The sequence below is a fragment of the Euphorbia lathyris genome, chromosome 6 (genome assembly GCF_963576675.1).
Source record: "Euphorbia lathyris chromosome 6, ddEupLath1.1, whole genome shotgun sequence".
In the NCBI taxonomy this organism is placed as follows: Eukaryota; Viridiplantae; Streptophyta; class Magnoliopsida; order Malpighiales; family Euphorbiaceae; genus Euphorbia; species Euphorbia lathyris.
In genome coordinates this window covers 86,824,984-86,846,157 of record NC_088915.1, presented here as the reverse complement: position 1 = coordinate 86,846,157, position 21,174 = coordinate 86,824,984, and the positions used below count along the sequence as shown (strand labels likewise).

Below are 21,174 nucleotides of genomic sequence, written 5' to 3'. Positions count from 1 at the left end.
TCTTAAACAAACATATTTGAATTTGTTTAAAATAGAAACCAACATCCACCTAACAGGGTGGGTGCAATAAGTCTTCTTCAAATATGAATATACACTAGTCCTCAAACGTAATCTTAATATGTATATTGTCAATACTTTCTACCTTAGCATTCCCATATAGATGTATCTTTCATCATCAAATGAATGTTAGGTTAGACAACCTCGCACAAACACATCAATATGAATAATAATATCAAAAATATAATTCATCAAGTGTGTTCAATCACAAAAATTAACCTTAGAACAAACAAAAAAAATTGTACCTTTCTTTGTACGCCAAGCACAGTTTTTTTTACATGATGCTTTTTATTATGTCCAACTTTATTGCATAAGAAACAAGTAGTTTCTGAATTTTGTCTCTTTTGCACTTTAATGACACAATACATGCATCTTTAATACTTTTCTTAACTTTATCATTTGAAGTGGATGCCTTATAAACACATTCATATCTCTCTTGCTGAAGTATATCCTCTTCTTGCAACTGACACATATATTAAAATTTTGAGAAATCAAGGGAATTGAGAATTCCATAAGACACAAGCCTTTCAATTCTCTCTTGAGAAATGTGTCCTAATCTTTTGTACCACAATAGCAGAATTCTCATAATTTAATTTTCTCTTCATACCACACCACGTGTACTAGTTTGCAAGGTTTCATTATAAGAAGAAACAGCACCAAGCATATTAAGATAATCATAAATAGATAAAGAACCAGTGCCAATGGTAACTGAATTTTGAAAAAGACTCAATTTCCTATTTCCAAATGAACAATAACCAAACTTGTCCAAAGTAGAAATAGAAACCAAATTCCGTCTAAAAGACGACACAATAAAAGTCTCATTCAAATCTAAATAAGCACTAGTTTTCAAAAGTAATCTAAATATGCCTATTGCCTCTACTTCTACTGCCTTGCCATCTCCCACATAGATGTGTCTTTCACCATCATTTGGCTTTCGGCAGCTTAGGCAACCTTGCATGGACACGCTAATGTGAGTAGTAGCACCAGAATCTACCCACAAAGTATGTCCAGGTACTGGAGATAAATTAACTTCAAAAAATGAGCCCATCTTATATTCTTTTGACCTTATGACAATTATAGCTCATCTTAAATTTATCAAATTGTGCAATAAGATAAATTACAACCTTATACACGAGTATGTCATTAGACAACTGCAACTTAAAGTGTATTTAACTTAAAAGCAAGATGAGACATCTCTATAATGTGCTCCATAATGTTTCATTTTCCTTATCCTTAATGGTATCATCATGTTCATTCTTTGCAAATCTTTTCTCAATTTCAGCAAAGAAACCTTATCTGTAGATACCTCATAAGTCAATATAATACCCTTAAAACTTATAGAATGAAACATTTCATGATCATTAGACTCATGCAATTTGATCTTCTCACTTCCAATGATGAATTTTATCATTATCAGTACCGGATGTCATTACGACAGTGAGTTAATCAATTCCTAATACAATGCCCAGATCAACAATATTGAGAACTAGCATAATGTTCTCTTTCAAAACTTCATATTGAGAACTAACATAATGTTCTCTTTCAAACCTTAAATAACATCGTTCAATATGCAAATTGAATGAATTATGAGCAAATATAATGGCAGCAAATTCAATAACAAAGAAGTTAACAAGCTCACATAAGTTATATATATTTGAATTTGGGTAGACAGAAAAATCAAATCATGGCAAATCCCATCACAAGATATCTAGCACGACATTAATATTTTATCTTTGGACAAAAATACTAACTCGTAAGTGGCCATCTTGTTGTAGCAATCAAATATTAACAATAAGTCCTGTCAAATAATAAATCATCTTTGGACAAATTTATTATTCACATGGAAAACTAGATAATTGTTACATATTTATTGCCACAGGTGTGCATGTAATTCGGCCAAATATTAGCCTTCCTTTGGGCCGGGTAATATCCGCATGAATTAATAGACACACAAAACCGAATAGATGTTATATATCAAATTAATCTCCACAAGAGAGCCCACTTTGGCGGGATGTTGCTTAAACTAATTTATATAAAACGTCTATAACCATGACTTGAATACAGATGAGACAAGTATACATAATTGACCATAAAAAAACTTTAATATTTATATATTGTCATATGTAACTTAAAAACCAAAAATATTTTTGACAATATATAAATATTTAGTCATAACAAACTCTCATAACAAAAGTATGGTCATCGAAATTAAATAACTGCATTAAATGGTTATGCCCAAATTATTTTTTCTTTAATTCACATAATCGCGCAATATTATATATTTGTCTCAAATAAAATCACAAAAGTTTATTATCAGAAAATTGGGCAAATAAAAAAAATCAAATCAAAGTTAATCTCATTATAAGACACCTAGCACAACATTAATATTTTATCTTTGGACATAAATATTACCTTGTAAGTGGTAATCTTATTGCATCAATCAAATATTAACAATAAATCATATCAAATAATAAACATATCTTTGGATAAGTTTAATATTTACATGAAAACTCAAATAGTTGTTACATATTTAATTGACATCTATACCATGATTTGAAATTTTTTAGAACTTAAAACCGAATCATAAATCAATTTCAAAATCAAAACATTAATGTTTAATAAATACAAAAGTTATTACAAAAATGTTGTAACCGAAACACTAATGTAAGGAATAAATTTTGAAATTGTTACAAAACTTTATTACCAAACCATAAAGAAATAAATACTGAAGTTATTATTAAAATTTATAACCAACACATTAATGTGCATAAATAAATACTGAAGTTATTAAAAAAACTTATAACCAACACATGAATATGAGGAAATAAATACCAAAATTGTTACAAAAATTTATAACTATTAATGTAACCGAAATACTAAAGTTGTTACAAAAAATTTTTGTAACCGAAATATTAAAACACAAAAACTTCAAAAGTCTAAAATTATGAAGTTTTTATGAATTAAAAAACAATATAAAAGACATTAATATCTAAAAATTTTGATTTGTAATAAAACAAATCAACTGAAAAGTTTGAAGAGTTCATGAAATTAAAATCTTTGAATCAATGTTTAAAACCTCAAAAATAAAATAGATATCATAAGCGATTCTCAATCCATAACATACAAGTAAAAAAAAACTTGATCCAAAAGCAAGACCATAAGATTTTTCCATGTTTAGAAACAAAGGAAAAAAACGATATACTGAAAACATTGATAAACTAAAACATAAGAAAACCAAATTTAAAAGAATATTGATATTCAATTGAATGTCTCTGAATCAATTAATATTGATTCCTAAATCGTTAGCATAAGATTGGCGAAAACCAAAAGAAAAACCTTTCATCGAAGTAAAATAAAATCTCAATGAATCTACCATGAGTAGCTCTGATACCACTTGTTGGAAATACTTATTGGAATTAGATCCACAAACCACAAGATCATAAACTCATGTTAACCCATTAAGATCTAAAGCGGAAGCGTACCTGAATCAATAGCGCAGCAGATTGAAGAGAATCAGAGACACCTTAGGTTGATTGGTCTTCTAGGGCTAAAAGCAACTAGCACATCTACACTTGATGGGGGAGGTTGTAGATTTAGAATGCTAATGCCCTAGGGACCATAACCCTATATTTATACTGAAAACCTAATTGTCGCAATTACTAATCTGCCCATCATAGTATTAGTAAATTACAATTGGGTATCTACACATATTTAAGCCCATACCCATTATATATGCCACAGGCCCATAAACTAATTTAGATCACTTAATCGGGCTCATACATATGATAGCCCATAATTACAATTATACATGTAAAGCCCATAACGTTGGATTTTAATCCAACATCAATCGCATTACAGTTTGTTTTAAAAAAAGATTTCATATTTTATGTGATCTAATAATAGAATTAGATATTAATATTTATAAATTCGGTGAAATATTTTAAATTTTTTTTATCCAACTCGTACAAAAGACAGAACCTTTTAAAAAAAATTCACTTCTAATCATATGTTTATAATATATTACTAATTAGTGATCAAATGACTCATATATAAAGTGTAGATGATAATATTAATGACCGAGAAGATAGTTTGATGAATTATTTCTCAATTTGTTCCAACTTGACAACGTTAAAAATAAAATTGTTTTTAGCTGCCAATATTAAGGGTAAAATTGCATCATTTTAGACGTTATGTCTAAAATTTCTTCTGCCTACAAATGTTAGAAGTATTTTTTGCACTTTATCCCATAAAAAATATTTATATTGTTGACAATTAAAACTAATTTAACCCATAAGATTATAAATGGCATAACTAAAGATATAATATTGATAAGTCGAACTAATTTTAGATATTAAAAAAAAAATCAAATACTATGTTGTTTATATATTTTTGCATTAGTTGCATATCATATCAATTTTTAGAAAATAAGAATTTTACATTTCTTAGGATCTTAAAATAGGTTTAGAAATTAGCTTTAAGTTGAAGAGAATATTTATTTAATTTTTTTTCCAATAAGTGCAAAATATGTGATAAGATTAATCTGGATAAGATGATACTTATATAATACCACATGTATACTCGTGTCTTTAATTTATTATTGGTTGATTACATTAGTTATTAATCGCTCGTTTAACTGATTTGACTAATATTTTATGTAAACTTTTTTGATAAAAATAGTTGATATAGCATAAAATAAACAGGCTCGGACAAAAGTCTAACCGAATCTAATATACGGGCTTGATCTAAAGGCCCATATCAAAAAAGATTACGAAAGCTCACTTGTATGAAATTTTCTTCAGGTAGCCGCCTAAAAGGACACGTGGACTAATGATTGTCCTGAATTCCAAAGGCATGCTCCTAATCCATAAATTAAGTCATATATTTCGGAATGGTATAAAAGGGAGGAGTCTGAAGTCAACCACAAGTTGACACATATGCAACTCGTTATTAAAACCAATTAGAAGCTGACACATATAAAGAGCATGAGCCTTTCAGATACATAATTGCCTATAAATAGTCTCGGGATCAAAACCATATGTACGTCACAATCACTTACTATCTACAATCATATTGCTTTCAACTTATTATATACTCTCAAGTACTTTGGTGAGTTAAGCATCGGAGAGGGACACCGAAATTTGTCTCGTCCCTGACTGTTTGTTATTGGTTAAGGTGATCAGAAGACGTGACTGGAAAGTGTGTGCGTAATTGAAGACTTTACTTAGTGCGGTGAACGTGGATCGAACTTCGTAACGATCTTCGTGAAGATGACTAATCTACTTAGTTTTGTGATACAACCAATTATTCAACAAGCTGCTAATGCTCTAAGTATTTTGGCTATACCTAATCACGGTCTCGTGGATGCAAGTAATAATCCTATACCACTGTTGTTCAACTCTCTAGAGGATTGACGTTTGTTTGGGTTCATTTGACCACGAGCAACGCAAGTTTATAGATGGCCTCACGATACAATTAATATACAATATTGGATACAAGAATCCATGAATATCCTTAGAACAGGGCATGTGACAGATATGGAGGTAATGCAGATAGAGTTGAAAGAGACTAGAGAAGCTGGTAAATATGGAGATAGAAATGATCCATCAACTTGTTCAACATGACATCACGACAACCGAACATGTCCTAATAAAAGAGGAATCTCTGAGGAATCTTAACCGGAAGTGGTACGTGGGAGATCTAAGGAGAAACATACTAGTCCTCCATACCGAAGGCATTATGGCTCGCCTTCACTTGTTAAACTAATCCCTAAGCCTGAGGGATCTAGATCTCCAAAGCGATGTCAAGGCGTTCATCATAATTCCACCAAATCATTGATTCGACGTTATGAAGCACACAGAAAGAGGCCCGAGGTTTATAGATCTCTAAATCAAAGGAATCAACGATATAAGCCAGAGCAGAAGAAAGAGGAATCAAATACCTTGAAGGATGAAGTATACAATCTCATCCGAAAGGAGCTTCGGCAAGCAATAAAGGATAAAAGATTAAATTCTAGGCAGGAAAATTTCGACGGGGACGCTCCTTATGGCACGGAAATTACTCCCCTCAGTGCTGAGATCATGAATAATTGATGCCATGGGGATTCAAATATCCATTCCTCAAGGATTATAATATTATGACTGACCCCACTATACATGTCAAAAAAATCCCAAGGCTCTCCAAACCATGACGACGACTGATGCTCTCATGTGTCGATTATTCTCCACCACTTTGAGGGATTCGACGGCGTATTGGTATGATCAATTGCTACCTGGATCAATCAAATCTTTTAAGCAAATGTCTAAGGACTTTGCCGATCATTTTATTACTTCCATCCTGAAGAGTAAGACAATGCAGGATCTAAACTATCTTGTTCAAGAGCCAAACGAATCATTGAAGAGTGGGTGGAAAGATTTCAGCGTAAACCATCCAGATAAAACATCTGAATGTGGAAGGAGCGGTTGAAGCAATGGTAAGTAATTGCCGAAGCAAAAACTTGTCAAAAAAATTAACTACTAAGAAGCCAAAGACATTTCCAGATCCGATGCTGAGAGCTTGTGACTTCATCAAATGGGATAGTCATAAGTTGAATTCGTTGTTGAAAGAAATGTTGAGTTCGGTTCATCAAATGAAGGATCATAAAAGCGATTATTCCCCTTTGAATAGGAGCAGGGATGATCACAAAAGATCCAAGGAACAACCAGGTCACAATTATTCCCTTTGAACGCTCCTAGAAAAGAAATTTTGTATTGGGTAGAGTCCAATAGACATCACATCAAGTATCCTCTGAAAATAAAACCTTCAGACCGAAGGCACAACAACCTATATTGTTAGTTTCACAAAAGTGAGAGGCATGATAAGGAGGATTGCAGATAGCTGGCGGCAGAACTAAATAAAATGGTGAAAGCCGGAAAACTTGATAAGTTCCTTAAAAATGCCATCAAAATCAGGGAACCAAAAGATAAGCAACATACTGAGAGAGCTCCCAAGAAGGTGATTAATGTCATTGATGGGATCCTAAAGAAGATCGTTCAACCAAGAGAATGAGAGTTAATAAGGACCATGACCGGATACCGAATCAAAATCTGAATTCTCTTTCGAGAGGTTTTCTCAACATGCGCATAACATTGAAATTTTTCTTGAGGGTTTTAAGTTCAGAAGAGTTTTCATTGACACTAGGAGTTCGACCAACATTATAACTCGCAAAGCCTTTGAGGCACTACGCCTTAGTCCGAAATTTTTTATTCCTACTTCGGTCGCCATTGGTTGGCATCTTAAGGCATTTTGTACCATTGTTAGGTAGTACACAAATGAAATTTCAATGTTTCACCGAAAAACCAAGTTAGAAATGCTTGAAAAACTAGAACGGCTTATAGTTTTGGGTAAAAAAAATCGCTTTCTAAAACGAATTATATAATGAAACGGAAGAGTAATTAATAAACATTTTCATAATTTATTTTGTATTTTGTGTTTGGATTAATTTCCCCTCTTCGAGTTTTTACAAATTAAGGAAATGATGCTTCACCGGCGGACCGCGAAACGTGGGGAGAAGAGAATATTCCACTCAATCATGAGCATTAAAACCCCGATTCTCTGTTACCAGTCATTGACCGATCCGTCCGATTGGCAACGTGGTGAAAGAGACATCCGCCTCAGATTTTTTCTTAAAAACCCTCCTCGCAAGTCTCAACTTGGAGATAGATTTTGCAGAATTCGATTTTCCGGTTGAGGAACGAATTGAAGCAGAATCGCCATGGGTTCAATAGCGAAGAAAGGACTTCAACAGTACCTGTTACAGCTTCAGCGTCATCCCTTGAGGACTAAGGTTATGCTGCTTCTCTACTATCTGTTTCCCCCTTTTTTGAACGTCTTTTGCTGTAATTTCTTCTGTGTTTGTTAGGGTTATTTTGATTGAGGTTAGAGAGGATTGAAAGTTCGGATTTATTGATTCAATTGGGGAAAATTGAGCTGAGTAGGCTAAGATTGTTCTTATTTTCGAGTGTTGGGGTTACTGATTAGCTGATTTTGGGGGAATTGAATTGTGACGCAGGCAATTACAGCGGGGGTGTTGTCAGCCATTAGTGATACAGTAGCACAGAAACTCTCTGGGATTGAGAAACTTCAACTTAGACGCCTGGTTCTCAAAGTGGTAATTGCTTCTTTTCTAGTGATTTTTAATCCGAATTAGCATGTTATTTAGCAAGGTTTTAGTTGTTTTTTCATGCTTCTGGTTTTGAAACCTTGAAAGTTGCAGTGGGATTTGAGACACAAATGAAATAATTTGGATTAGTGAGGGTATCTGCTATGTGAGATTCAATTATGTTGAGATTGTTAAACTGTAGTGAAAATTTCAAATTGGCTAATATTTTGTTGAAATTTCGGTGGAACTGATTTGAAACCATGGTGAAATTGGTTTGAATGTGTTCTTTTGTTAGGTTTCACCTTGTGAATGTGTTTTTTGGTTAGATTTCATCAGGTTTCACCAAGTTTCACCTTGTGAATGTGCTTTTTTTGTTAGGTTTCATCAGGTTTCACCAAGTTTCACCTTGGTGAAACTTGATGAAACCGAACAGTGAAACTTGGTGAAACCGAACAGTCAAACTTGGTGAAACTTGATGAAACCTAATGGTGAAACTTGGTGAAACCTGATGAAACCTAACAAAAAACCATAATTGATCTGGAAGTTTATGAAACTGTGAAAACTGGTGGTGATTACTATTTGTTTGTTGAAGAAATTGCAAGCACGGAAGATAAACAATGTTTGAAATTTTTGAATCCATTGGCTGTTACTGTTCTAATAACATGTAATGCTTTTCTCCTCATTCATCATATGTTTACCTTGACTATTATATTCAGAACCGTCTTTGAGAATTTATTGGTGAGAGCTGTAACAGAAGAAACCATATTATATTAAGCACCGAAGATGGCCAGATCTTCGCAGATTTTATGCCCACTGGACGGGTTTCAGGTGGACTTGTGTATGCCCTTTCTTGTGGCATGTTAGATTTGTTTGTTTGTTTGATCTAGTTGATGTAAATTACTGAAGAAGTTGTTATGCACGATCTGCTAATGTGAAGCTTGCATCCAGATATCGGTTTTTTGGGATCTTACCTTGTTTGTTTCGGGTAAATGCAGCTTTTCGGGTTTGCATATCTTGGGCCATTTGGGCATTACCTACATATAGTACTGGAAAAAATATTCAAAGGGAAGAAAGATACAAAAACAGTTGCCCAGAAGGTATGCTAATTAATTCATAATTCTCCTGTTACTGATTGACATTCGTCGGATTAGCGATGTATAAAACGGTCTAAGAGTTCTAAAACCATGGGATTTAAATTTTCAGGTAGTATTAGAGCAGCTGACATCTTCACCCTGGAACAACATGATGTTCATGCTTTACTATGGTTTCATTGTTGAGAGTAAGTTCATAAGTGCAGAACTCGAGTCAATTCGGAATCCGTTTTTGAAAAAAAAGAGTCAAATTTTCAATAAAGTATGCTATGAGATGTATTGGACTTGCAATCTAAAGAGAATGTGAAATGCAGGAAGGCCCTGGAATCATGTAAAAGGTAGAATAAAAACAGAATACCCAAAAATTCAGTTCACATCATGGACGGTATGGCTTTGCTCCCCGTTATGATTATCATGTGATATGTTTAAGTATTTACTGCATGGGACCTGAATGAACGAAAAAATGCAGTTCTGGCCGGTCGTGAGCTGGATAAATCACCAGTACGTACCGCTGCAGCTTCGTGTTATCTTCCAAAGCTGTGTTGCTTGTTTCTGGTATGCATAAAGTTTCTGTTCTGTAATTTGTGGTTATGAGAATTGCAGAGAATATGAATGAGACTTTATGTTGGTTTTGATGATAATCTTCAGGGGAATATTTCTGAACTTACGGGCAAGGTCTATGGCATTGACGAAAGGTTAGAAGAATGCAGGGACGGATTCAAGATTCACTGATGGGATGCTTGGGGGTGGGCTCAATTGATATTTTTCGGGTGTTTTCATGAAAAAATTAAAACCCTGTACAGAACTTCTATGAAGTTTTCCAAGCGACCAGTGGATGCTCAACCAACCGTCCCCATTTGGATCCGTCCCTAGGTGAATGCAACTATGAAGTAGATCGGCCGAAGGATTTATAATTCATATTAGTTTCAGATATGTGTAATGCAGTCAGTGATTTAATAAGACTTCGGATTTTGGAATTGTAATGTGATTGTGATTTCAATTGTAGCCAACATGATTGTGATTTATTAGGTGCGGTTAATCGATTTGAGATTGTTATACCTTTTAGGTGACTTCTCTGCCAATTAAATTCTACTAAATATTTTGAAACCGTTTCTATGTCGTCGAACTCTCAGAGTGTGGAAAAGATGTTGAGTTGTCAAATGTTGGTTTGGTTTTAGAATTTGAATTGAAGTAGTCGTAGTTATTTAGTCATATTAATATAATGTAAAACGTGGTTTTTATCTCTTTTGTAGGGCTATTTTGTTTTCCACGATTCAATAGAGCGACAACTCTCTATTTACTTGTTTTCATATACTTAGATTTCAACATTTAGTATCTGAGTTGTGAATTAGTGAGTGCAGAGTGCAAACACATGAGTTAAGTAAAACGAGTTCGAAGACAACCTTTTTTGTTAGAAAACATATCTATTGAGAGTGGATTTGTGCAACCTTCTATTTCAAAATTTAATGGACATTATGAGCATTGATGTATGCTCATGTAAAATATCATGCGATCAAAAGAATATTGGACGGTCATACAGGATGGTATTCCTGATGTAGTAGTAGCTACTGGAGTGCAACCTACCGGCGGACAAAAGAAAGCCATTGACGATGCCAAGTTGAAGGATTTAAAAGCAAAAAATTACCTCTTCCAAACCATTGATAGATTGATTCTGGAAATTATCTTGAACAAAGATTCAGCTAAGATTTATTGGGGTTCCTTGAAGCAAAAATATCAAGGGACATCAAGTGTGCCACGATCACAAAGGTAAGCTCTTCAAAATGAGTTTGAAATATTGCATATAAAAGAAGGAGAGTGTGTGAATGAATACTTTGGTCGTATTCTTGCTGTAGTTAATAAACTGAGGGTTAATAAAGCTAAAATGGACGATGTGGTAGTCATTGGAAGATACTCAGATCTATGACATCTGAATGATTATGTGGTATGTTCTATTGAGGAGTCAAATGACTTAGACACTCTCACTATTGACGAATTATAGAGTAGTTTTTTGGTACATTAGCAGCGAATGAAAGCTCACGTTGTGGAAGAACGGGCTTTGATGGTTGTTTTTTAAGAGCCATCAAGAAGAAGAGGTCGAAGTTAAGGTGGATTTCGATGAGGTAGAGGCAGAGGTCGTGGGAGACGTAATTTTGATAGATCATCGATCAAGTGTTATATAATTGTCATAATTTGGACATTTTCATATGAATGTGCAAAGAAGGAGTCAAACAAACAATTATACTATGCAGAAGAAAATAAAGAATTGTTATTGATGGCCTAAATGAATGAGAAGAACACCAATTGGTTTCTCTATTCTAGATGCGTCAATCATATATGTGGCAAGAGAGAGCTTTTCTTAGATTTCCAAGAAAACTTCAGAGACAATGTGAAACTAGGATATAACTCAAGCATGAATGTGATGGGAAAAGGAAGTATTCAGATGCTCGTGAATAGGTTTGTGCATGTTATTTTTGGAGTTTTTTGTGTTCCTGGTCTGAAAAACAACTTGATAAGTCTCAGGCAGCTCGTTGAAAAGGGATTTGACATTCTTATGTGACGTGGAACCTGCAAATTTATCATCCAGAGAAATGGCCAATCACGGAGGCAACATTGTCTTCTAATCAAATGTTTAAGTTATTTGCTCGACCATAACCAAGAGAGGAAGCATGTTTTAACTCTTTTATGGAAGATTTGGCTCGACTTTAGCACTATAGATATGGTCATTTAAGTTATAGTGGCTTGAAGATCCTTCAACAAAAGAAAATGGTGTGTGGTTTCCATGCCTTAATTCACCATCTAAAGTATGTGAAGATTGTTTAGTGGGGAAGTAACAAAGAGATCCAGTCCCAAGGAAAAGCACGTGGAGAGCTTCTCAAGTTCTTGAGTTGATATGTGGACCAATCACGTCCATATCCAACAGCAACAAAAGGTACATGATCACCTTCATTGATGATTTCAGCCGTGAAGTTTGGGTTTATTTCTTAGCTGAAAAATCAGAAGCTTTTAGTACATTCAAGAAATGCAAAAACTTGGCTGAGAAAGATCTTGTTTGAGTATAAAATGTCTTCGTACTGATCGTGGGGGAGAGTTTACCTCTCTTGAATTTAGTAATTTTTGTGAGAAGAACGTTATTCAAAGACAATTGATAGTCGCATACTCTCCTCAACAAAGCGGGTAGTAGAACGGAAAAATCTCATTATTATGAATATGGTTCGAAGCATGCTTTAGAAAAAAAGAATACCCAAAGTATTTTGGCTAGAAGATGTCAATTGGACAGTTCATATTCTTAATAAAAGTCATCACTTGCAGTGAAAAAACTCCAGAAGAAGCTTGGAGCGTCATCAAGCCATCAGTTGATTATTTTCGAGTGTTTGGGTGTATATCTCATGCCGATGCTCCAGATTGCAAGCGAAGAAAGCTTGATGATAAAAAAAAGTATCAAATGTATTTTACTTTGAGTTAGTGAGGAGTCAAAAGTGTATAGGTTGTATGATCGTATCTCTAAAAATGTTTTATCATAAATAGAGATGTGATTTTTTAAGAAGATAACAACTAGATTGGGAGAAAAGTCATAATGAATCTGTTTTGGTCGACTTGGATTAGGTTGATAGTGATAAAGAGTCAGATGAGGACAACGTTACTAACAACGGTACCAAAGAAAATGAAGATGAAGTTGATTCAATTGAGGATATCAACGCTAGTGAAAGTGAAAACTCATTTGGCACAAATTCAGACCCATTGCTTGACACTAATAAGCAAAGTCCTCGAATGCAACAGATGATACAGCAACCAAGATGGATGCAGGACTATGAATGTAGAGAAGGCTTATGTGAGGAAGATGATATAACTAATTTTGTTATGCTTTCACCCAATGATCTAGTTCTATTTAAAGATGCAGTGAGAGATGCAAAGTGGAGAGTCGCAATGGATAAAGAGATTGAAGCTATAGAGAAAAATGACACCTGGTAACTTACAAATCTTCCTACAAATACCAAGAAAGTTAGAGTGAAGTGAGTGTTCAAAACAAAGAGCTCAATGAACGTGGCGAGGTGGAGAAGTTCAAAGTTCGGCCAGTCGCGAAAGGGTACACTCAAAAGCATAAGGTGGATTATACGGAAGTTTTTGCACTTGTGGCACATCTAAAGACAATTCAATTAATAATCTCTCTTGTATCTCATAAAAGGTGGAACATTTTCGGCTAGATGTGAAATCAGCCTTTCTTTATGGGAGCTTAATGAAAAGGTCTTTATTGAACAACCACCTGGATATAGGAAAACTATGCTGAACAGAAAGTTTAAATGTTAAAGAATGCTTTATACAGACTAAAGCAAGCACATTGAGCTTAGTGTAGTCGGATAGAGTCTTATTTTTCCAAGGATGGTTTCCAGCGCTACCATTGTGAACATACTTTATTCATCAAATCATGAGGAGGTAAAATTTTGATTGTCTGTCTCTATGTTGATGATTTAATTTTTACGGGAAATGATGAGCATATATTTGTTGTATTTAAGAGTTCTATAATGAAAGAATTTGATACGATAAACTTGGGGAAAATGAGATATTTTCTAGGTATAGAAGTCTTGCAAGGTGAAGAAGATATTTTCATTTTGCAAAAAGAGTACATATTATAGGTTTTGGAAAAACTTGACACGGATAAATGCAATTTTGTTCATAATCGAATTGATCTAGGCAGCAAACTCACAAAGGATGAGGATGGAGTAGGGGTGGATGGTAGTCGGTATGAGAAATTAATTTGCAGTCTAATGTGAGTATTTATTTTTAGTATTTATCAAATAGTTATATCATTTAATGCTTTAAGCATTTATAGTACTCATCACTTAAAATTCAGTACTTATTTTTTCAGCACTTAATTTTAAGTTTTATCAAACACCTCCTTAATTTGTTTCTTAATATGTTTAATAAATCTCTACTTAGTAGGAATTGATAATGCAATTTGTTATTTAGTGGTCACATTGATAACAATGTAAAACGTGACTTCTGTTTCTTTTGTAAGACTATATATAACAACTTGTTTTTCATGATTCAATAAGAGAGCAACAACAACTTGTTTTCATATAATTAGGTGATGTTTCATAAAACTTAAAATTAAGTGCCGAAAAAAAATAAATACCGAATTTTAAGTGTTGAATATTATAATCGGAAGAAAAATTATTAACTTAAGATTCTAATAATTATAATTAGTTTAGTGACTGATTAGTTTAGTGCCACCGTGAGATTGGCAATCTTTCATCACGGCTAATAGATCTCGTTGGGTGGAAATTAATTTGGGGAAGCAAGAGCTGCATCACAGGTTGCCTTGGGATGTGATCTTCGTGACGGGTTGTTGGTGGCTATGGAGATGGCGCTGCCTACGGCTTTTCGATCCGAACAAGTCTGCGCCACCAGACCGGGTCCGTTTTGTGCTAGTGTAGGCTGCAGATTTCACCCGAGCTTTCCCAGCCTCAAGGGTTTCTTTTGACAGACTCAGTCAGGAAATCTAGATCTCTTAGCAACATCTGAAAGTGGATTGGGTAAAAGTTAATTGTGATGGTGCTTGTAAAGGCAACCCGGGGTTGGCCTCAGCATGAGGTTTGATCAGCGATTCGAGAGGACAATGGTTGTGGAGTTTTGCCTATAACATTGGTATCTGCTCCTCAATCTTGGCAGAACTCTGAGGGCTTTATTATGGCTTGCAGCTAGCATGGGGCAAAGGTTACACAAAGGTTCTTATGGAGCTTGATTCTCAATTTCTGGTTAAAATGTTCAGAAACAACATGTTTACTAGTCATCGTTTCACTTGGTTAGTAGAGAAGTGTCGGGAACTGATCGGAGCACTCTGGGAGATATGATTTCTACATATTTATTGTGAGAGTAATAAGACAGCCGAACTACGGAATTTTTTTGTCATTGTGCTATCACGAGTGTGATGTGCTTCCTGTGGACATCCAGGATACGTTATACTCTGATCAAATGGGTCATCCCTCAGTCTTAATGTTTTGATTACGAGTTTTCTTTTCTTCTTTATTGTTCTTTTTCTTTCTTGTCTCGGCTCCTCCCAGTAATAAAAAAATTAAAAATATTTAAATAATTATAGTCCCAAGAAAAAACAAATTTACAGAATTCAGATTTCCATATATATGCAGATTTTGTAAAGATTTTATTCGGATTTCTATATCCAAAATACATTAATTATTGACCTTATTTTATTATTCACGTGAATCGATCTATAAATTGAAAAAAATAGCACATGCTTTGTTGGGCTTTTTTTTTTTGTGTTAAATTTTTTTTTTTGGTAATATGAATTTATTTTTACAATTAAGGAAGGTAACTTTTTATATTTTATCAATTATTTAATTCTTTTGTAATTATAATATCATAAACTCATATTTTATTATAGGTTTTGTCAAATTAGACAGTTAAGAGATAATGGTCACCTAAAATGGAGGAATAAACCGGTTTGTGACAAAAACAATATAAGTTTAGTAATATTTGACACTTTTAAAATTAAACCAATGCTTATGAGATACTTGTATATAATTATAATATACATGAGTTTCATGTAACTCACCCAATAATAAATGTATCCATTTTCACGTGATTTTCTCATCTCAGTAAAAATTAATAATTAAATGTTTATTTGGCTGTTACAACATTTTTATAATTAAGGGAGTCAAAGTTAGAAATATTTGAGTTCAAGTGAGACAAATAGAAAGCCCAAAAAATAATTAAAAAAAGTAATTAAACTGACCATAGACAAAGATATATGTCTTATTAATTTATTATTGGCAAAAAAACATATTAGGTTTTTTATCTTTCATTTTTTGGTTCATTAAGTCATTGATCGTTTATTTGGATACATTAAGTTTATAATCATTTATTTTTTATCTCATTAAACCCTTTATGACCAAATTAGTAAGTTATGAACATTTAATTATGTTAAAAATACGTTATTAACTTCATCTGTATTTGAAATTATTAAAAAATATATTTTTTACAGTTTTTCTGCAACCATATTACACATCCAAAACTGCATTCAAATAGTGAAAAAATACAAATTTCGAATGCAGGTGCAATGAATAACAGTTCGTTAACCGAATTTTATGTTCAAAATTACTTTTTTCGATCATAAATGGCTTAGTGAGCCCAAAAATAAATGATCAGAGGCTTAATGTATCAAAATAAAAGATAAAGGGCTTAATGAACAAAAAAATGAAAGATTGGGCCTAATGATGCTTTTTGCCTTTATTATTTGCATAACACTCATTTAGTTCCCAAATTAAAGTTTCAAACTAAATTAGGATCTTAAACTATCAAAATCATCAATCAGGTTCTTGAACTAAAGTAAAAACCATTAAGTCATCATCATATCTCAAAATTTGAAACCGTGACTATTTGTATTTGATATGAATTGTACTAGTCTTTATGTTGGTTCAAAATAGGTTTGAGAAAAAGTGTCTGAAACTGTTCAACCGAATGATTTTCGATAAGGCCCTAATTGATAATTTTTGCTTAGCATTATGACTACATTAATGATTTTTTATTAGTTCATAAATCCAATCGATGATTTTGATAGTTTAAGGTGCTAATTAACTGTGAAGCTTTAATTTAGAAAGTCAAATGAGTGGTATGCCATTAATTTATTATTCTTGGATTATTTTTTATTTTAAATTATTTTTGCTCATTTTATTTGCTTATAGTTGTTGTACTGAACTGTCTCATTAAATATATAGTAAGTCTGTTATTTCAAAATAGTTATTTTGACTTGTTTTAATAAAATTATTCAATTTGAATGTTATCTCAATAAAGTCATTTTAGCGACTTTAAAAGTAAAAAGACATGAGAAAAGTGACGTTATTCCCACATTAACAGAAGTCAATTTTCATTACTGACCGAAATGACATGTGGCTACCATTTAGATGACATGTGGCTGTCATTTAACTAACTAAAACGATACATATCAACTAGGTGATAACCACATATCGTTTCAGTTAGCTAAGTAACATTTACTTACGTGTCATTTCAATCAGCGATGAAAGTTTACTAATGTTGGCAGGGAAACCACCTTATACTTCCAGTGTCCTTTTATTCTTGAAGTCATTTGAGTAATTTTAGATAAAATTTAAAATTAAATGATTTTATTAAGATAAATTAAAATTGAATGATTATACGGTATAAGGTATAACTAATTTATAATTTTATTTTATTGTTTTGGGTACCCCATCATTTTCTCACAAATAAATAAATAAAAATACATGCTCACTTAATGAGTACTTGTCATTAAGAAAAATAAATATAGAAAATTTGGAGCTTTCATAATTAGTTCTATGATTATTTTAGTTATAGCTAGTAATTATTTTATTTTTTTGGCAAGTATTATTAATTAATTATAAGAGTTAGTTATACCTTCTCACTAAACTATTTCTTTATTTCAAGTGATAATATAGCTCATAGTTGGCATTTATTTTTAATAAAATCTTTGGATATTATTTGTTCTGATTAAAATCTTGGAGGTTAGGAATATATCATTCATTTTTTTAAGTAAGTTTTAGAAATAAATTAGTTTACTTAATTTATAAAGCTTCTCAAGTTTTTTTTTTTTTGCTATAACTTTCTAAAATATTAATACATTCAATAATTTTACGTGATTTCTTCTTAAATTTTTTGTTTTGTTACATACTGAAATAGATATTTTGTTCATATATTCTTCATCAGATGCATATTAATTGGTTCTAATTTTATTTTTCTACGTTTTTATAAAATTTCATGATATAATTGAAGTTTTGTTTATGGAAGAATATAATTGAAGATTAATATATTTAAATTCGATAAAATATTTGAATTTTTTTATCCAACCCGTATAATATATAATATAATTTTTTATTTTTCTTTCAAAACAATTCACGTGTGCATATATGTTTTTAATCCGTTACTGATGAGTGATAAATGATGTACTTATGCATTGGAGCTGATTGAGAAAACACAATCGATGCATTATTTCTTAAATTATTCTTGATTATCGCGTTAGGAATAAAATCGCACAATTTTAAAAGTGAGGTTAAAATAATTGTTTAATTATATAAAATGCAATGATGTAATACATTAGCTCAGAAAAATGTGACCAGTATAATCCAAAGTAGTCATGTGATGCCATACAAGTATAATTTAATGTAATATTTTATTATACTAGTAAAATATATATCAATTAATTAACTCGTTTTTGTGTTGAATTGAAAGTCAAATAATGGAGTCTACACAACAATTCATAATAAGAATTTGTCTTTTTATTACCAAAATATTAATTTGAAATCTTAATAATAATAATCAATTATCATAACACATGGTCAGTAAAGAAATTAATTTTCTATTTTATGAAAATTTCAAAATTCAACCCTTTGACTTTTTCTTTCACTTACTATTCAACCATATACTTCACCTATATAAATCCCACATCAAATCATAACCAAAATCACTCAATTTCACTCAATTTTTCACAATTTCACCCAATTTCTCATACTTTCACATAATTTCTCATAGTTTCACATAAATCCCACATCAAATCATAACCAATATCACTCAATTTCATACAATTTCTCATACTTTCACCCAATTTCACATACTTTCACATAATTTCTCATAGTTTCACATAAACCCCACATCAAATCATAACCAATCACTCAATTTCACACAATTTCTCATACTTTCACCCAATTTCACATACTTTCGCATAATTTCTCAAAGTTTCACATAAACCCCACATCAAATCATAACCAATATCACTCAATTTCACTCAATTTCGCATACTTTCACATAGTTTCTCATAATTTCAAGTGACATCCACACTTCAATTTCACACAATTTCTCTTCCATTTATAGCTTCAAGCATGATGCTTTCAAGTTCTTCCATTTCTTCAACAATTTGTTGCAGAAGAATCACTAAAGCTACAATAAACACACCCAAAGTTCTGAATACAATTAAACCTCTTTCATTCCCAAAGATCTCCAGAGGTGGCTTAGTGAAAGACTTAAACTTGAGAAATGACTACACAATTCCAACAATTTCTCCAACTTCCACACCTGAAAACCACATGAAATCTCATGATCCAATGGTGATTTCAAAGCTTTATGCAATCATGGAAGCTGTAGCAGATAGAGCAGAAATGCACAAAAACATCGGTGAACAACGCGACAATTGGAACCATCTGTTACTTAATTCAATCAATCTCATCACTCTCACTGCTTCTACAATGTGTGGATTTGCAGCAACAAATCCATCTTTCAAGCTATCTTCATCAATACTTTATGTTGCAGCCACTGTTTTTTTGGGGGTTATGAACACAATCCAACCATCTCAACTAGCTGAAGAACAAAGAAATGCAACAAGGTTGTTTAAACAGCTACATTCCCAAATTGAAACACTGGTGTCAATTGGGAATCCCACCATTAATGATGTAAAAGAAGCAATGGAGAAAGTTTTAGGGATAGATAAAGCTTACCCTCTTCCTTTACTTGGTGTCATGCTTGAGAAATTCCCCAAAAAAGTACAGCCAGCAGTTTGGTGGCCGGAGAAAATTAGGGCAAAGAAAGGGAAATTAGGGCAAAGTGATGGAATCCCAAATGGGTGGAATAGAGAATTGGAAGATGAAATGAGAGAGATAGTTAGGGTTTTAAAGAGGAAAGACAAAGAGGATTACATGAAATTGGGGGAAAAAGCATTGAAATTTAACAAATTTTTGGCAATTTCTGGACCTATATTGACAGGAATTGGAGCATTTGGGGCTTTTTTTGCTGATAATCCATGGGGGGTGACAATTGGGGTTCTGTGTGGCGTTTTATCAAGCATTTTGAGTACAATTGAACATGGGGGACAAGTAGGGATGGTGTTTGAGATGTATAGAAGTAATGCTGGGTTTTTTAAGCTTATGGAAGAGGAAATTGAGTCTAGTTTGAGTGAAAGTATGGTGGATAGAAGAGAAAATGGGGAATTGATGGAAATGAAAGTTGCTTTGAAGCTTGGGAGGAGTATTTCAGAGGTTAAAGATCTTGGTTGTGGGAAAAATGGAGTGGAGTGTCATGAGTTTGCTAGCAAGCTTTTCTAGATTGAAATGTGAATATTTTGTAATTCCTTTTGATTAGTTGATTGAAATGTGAATATTTTGTAATTGTAAATCAATGGGATAGATTATCATTTTTTGAACATAATCCAAATTTCATTTATCTAAAGATATGGATAAAATAGATAGTTGAGAAATGTTATTCCATGTTTAGTATGTTGGATAATGATAGATATAAAATAATACAGTTTACCCTCGTAAACTATATGATAACTGGTGATGAACTTCTGATCGAATTCCTTTCCTGCGGGGGCGTCGTTGGGTTCGACGGGGGAAGCTCCGATGCCAAAGTCAGTAATGGAATATAGAATAAACTGTATTGACAAAGTAGGGTTTGAGAGAGTGAATGTGTGTGTACCTCAATAGCTTGGGATGCAAGCTATTTATAGTCATGTGATCATAACTTCCAGTAACCCAAAAGTCTCCATTAATGCCCCATTAATTTTGGTTACGGATCTCCCTTAAGTGTGGCCGTTAGCTCATTAATGTTTCATTAATTGCCTTTGTTGGGAATCAGCTCTACTGTTCGGTGGGCGGATCGAGGTGTGATGGCGGGTCTCCCATTGGTTTGACTATGGATAACGTGTGACGGAATCTAGGAGATCCGCCACCGGGATGACTTGCTTGATACGCCATTGCTTCCCTGGCGTTCCCAATACGTTGTCGTTTTGGTAAATATCCTCTTTGATCCCGTGGATAATATCTCGATGTTATCAGAAGCCCCCCTAAGTTCCGTTAAAGTCCTTTAGGGCTTTTGAGCTTCCTCGCACGCCGCCAT

The 21,174-nt window shown here is 33.0% G+C and overlaps 2 protein-coding genes across 2 annotated transcripts; both read left to right on the top strand.

The window, feature by feature from the left end:
• Positions 1–7,609: 7,609 nt before the first annotated feature.
• On the top strand, positions 7,610–10,310 carry LOC136234161 (peroxisomal membrane protein PMP22-like). The gene is made up of 7 exons (XM_066023944.1): positions 7,610–7,879; positions 8,105–8,203; positions 9,190–9,291; positions 9,398–9,473; positions 9,600–9,670; positions 9,755–9,840; positions 9,934–10,310. Exons 1-7 carry the CDS (start codon positions 7,808–7,810, stop codon positions 9,983–9,985), a joined length of 558 nt encoding a protein of 185 aa, XP_065880016.1. The 5' UTR covers positions 7,610–7,807; the 3' UTR covers positions 9,986–10,310.
• Positions 10,311–18,791: 8,481 nt separating this feature from the next.
• LOC136233536 (probable F-box protein At4g22030) lies at positions 18,792–20,474 on the top strand. Its single transcript, XM_066023225.1, has one exon. The coding sequence runs from the start codon at positions 19,167–19,169 to the stop codon at positions 20,379–20,381; it is 1,215 nt and encodes a 404-aa protein (XP_065879297.1). The 5' UTR covers positions 18,792–19,166; the 3' UTR covers positions 20,382–20,474.
• Positions 20,475–21,174: the final 700 nt, after the last annotated feature.

Excerpts from the sequence above, each read along its gene's own strand:
- LOC136234161 (XM_066023944.1), top strand. The coding sequence starts at position 7,808 with ATGGGTTCAATAGCGAAGAAAGGACTTCAACAGTACCTGTTACAGCTT. Across the intron at positions 8,204-9,189 it reads GACGCCTGGTTCTCAAAGTG|CTTTTCGGGTTTGCATATCT; the intron begins GTAATTGCTTCT and ends GGGTAAATGCAG. Across the intron at positions 9,292-9,397 it reads CAAAAACAGTTGCCCAGAAG|GTAGTATTAGAGCAGCTGAC; the intron begins GTATGCTAATTA and ends TTAAATTTTCAG.
- LOC136233536 (XM_066023225.1), top strand. The coding sequence starts at position 19,167 with ATGATGCTTTCAAGTTCTTCCATTTCTTCAACAATTTGTTGCAGAAGA.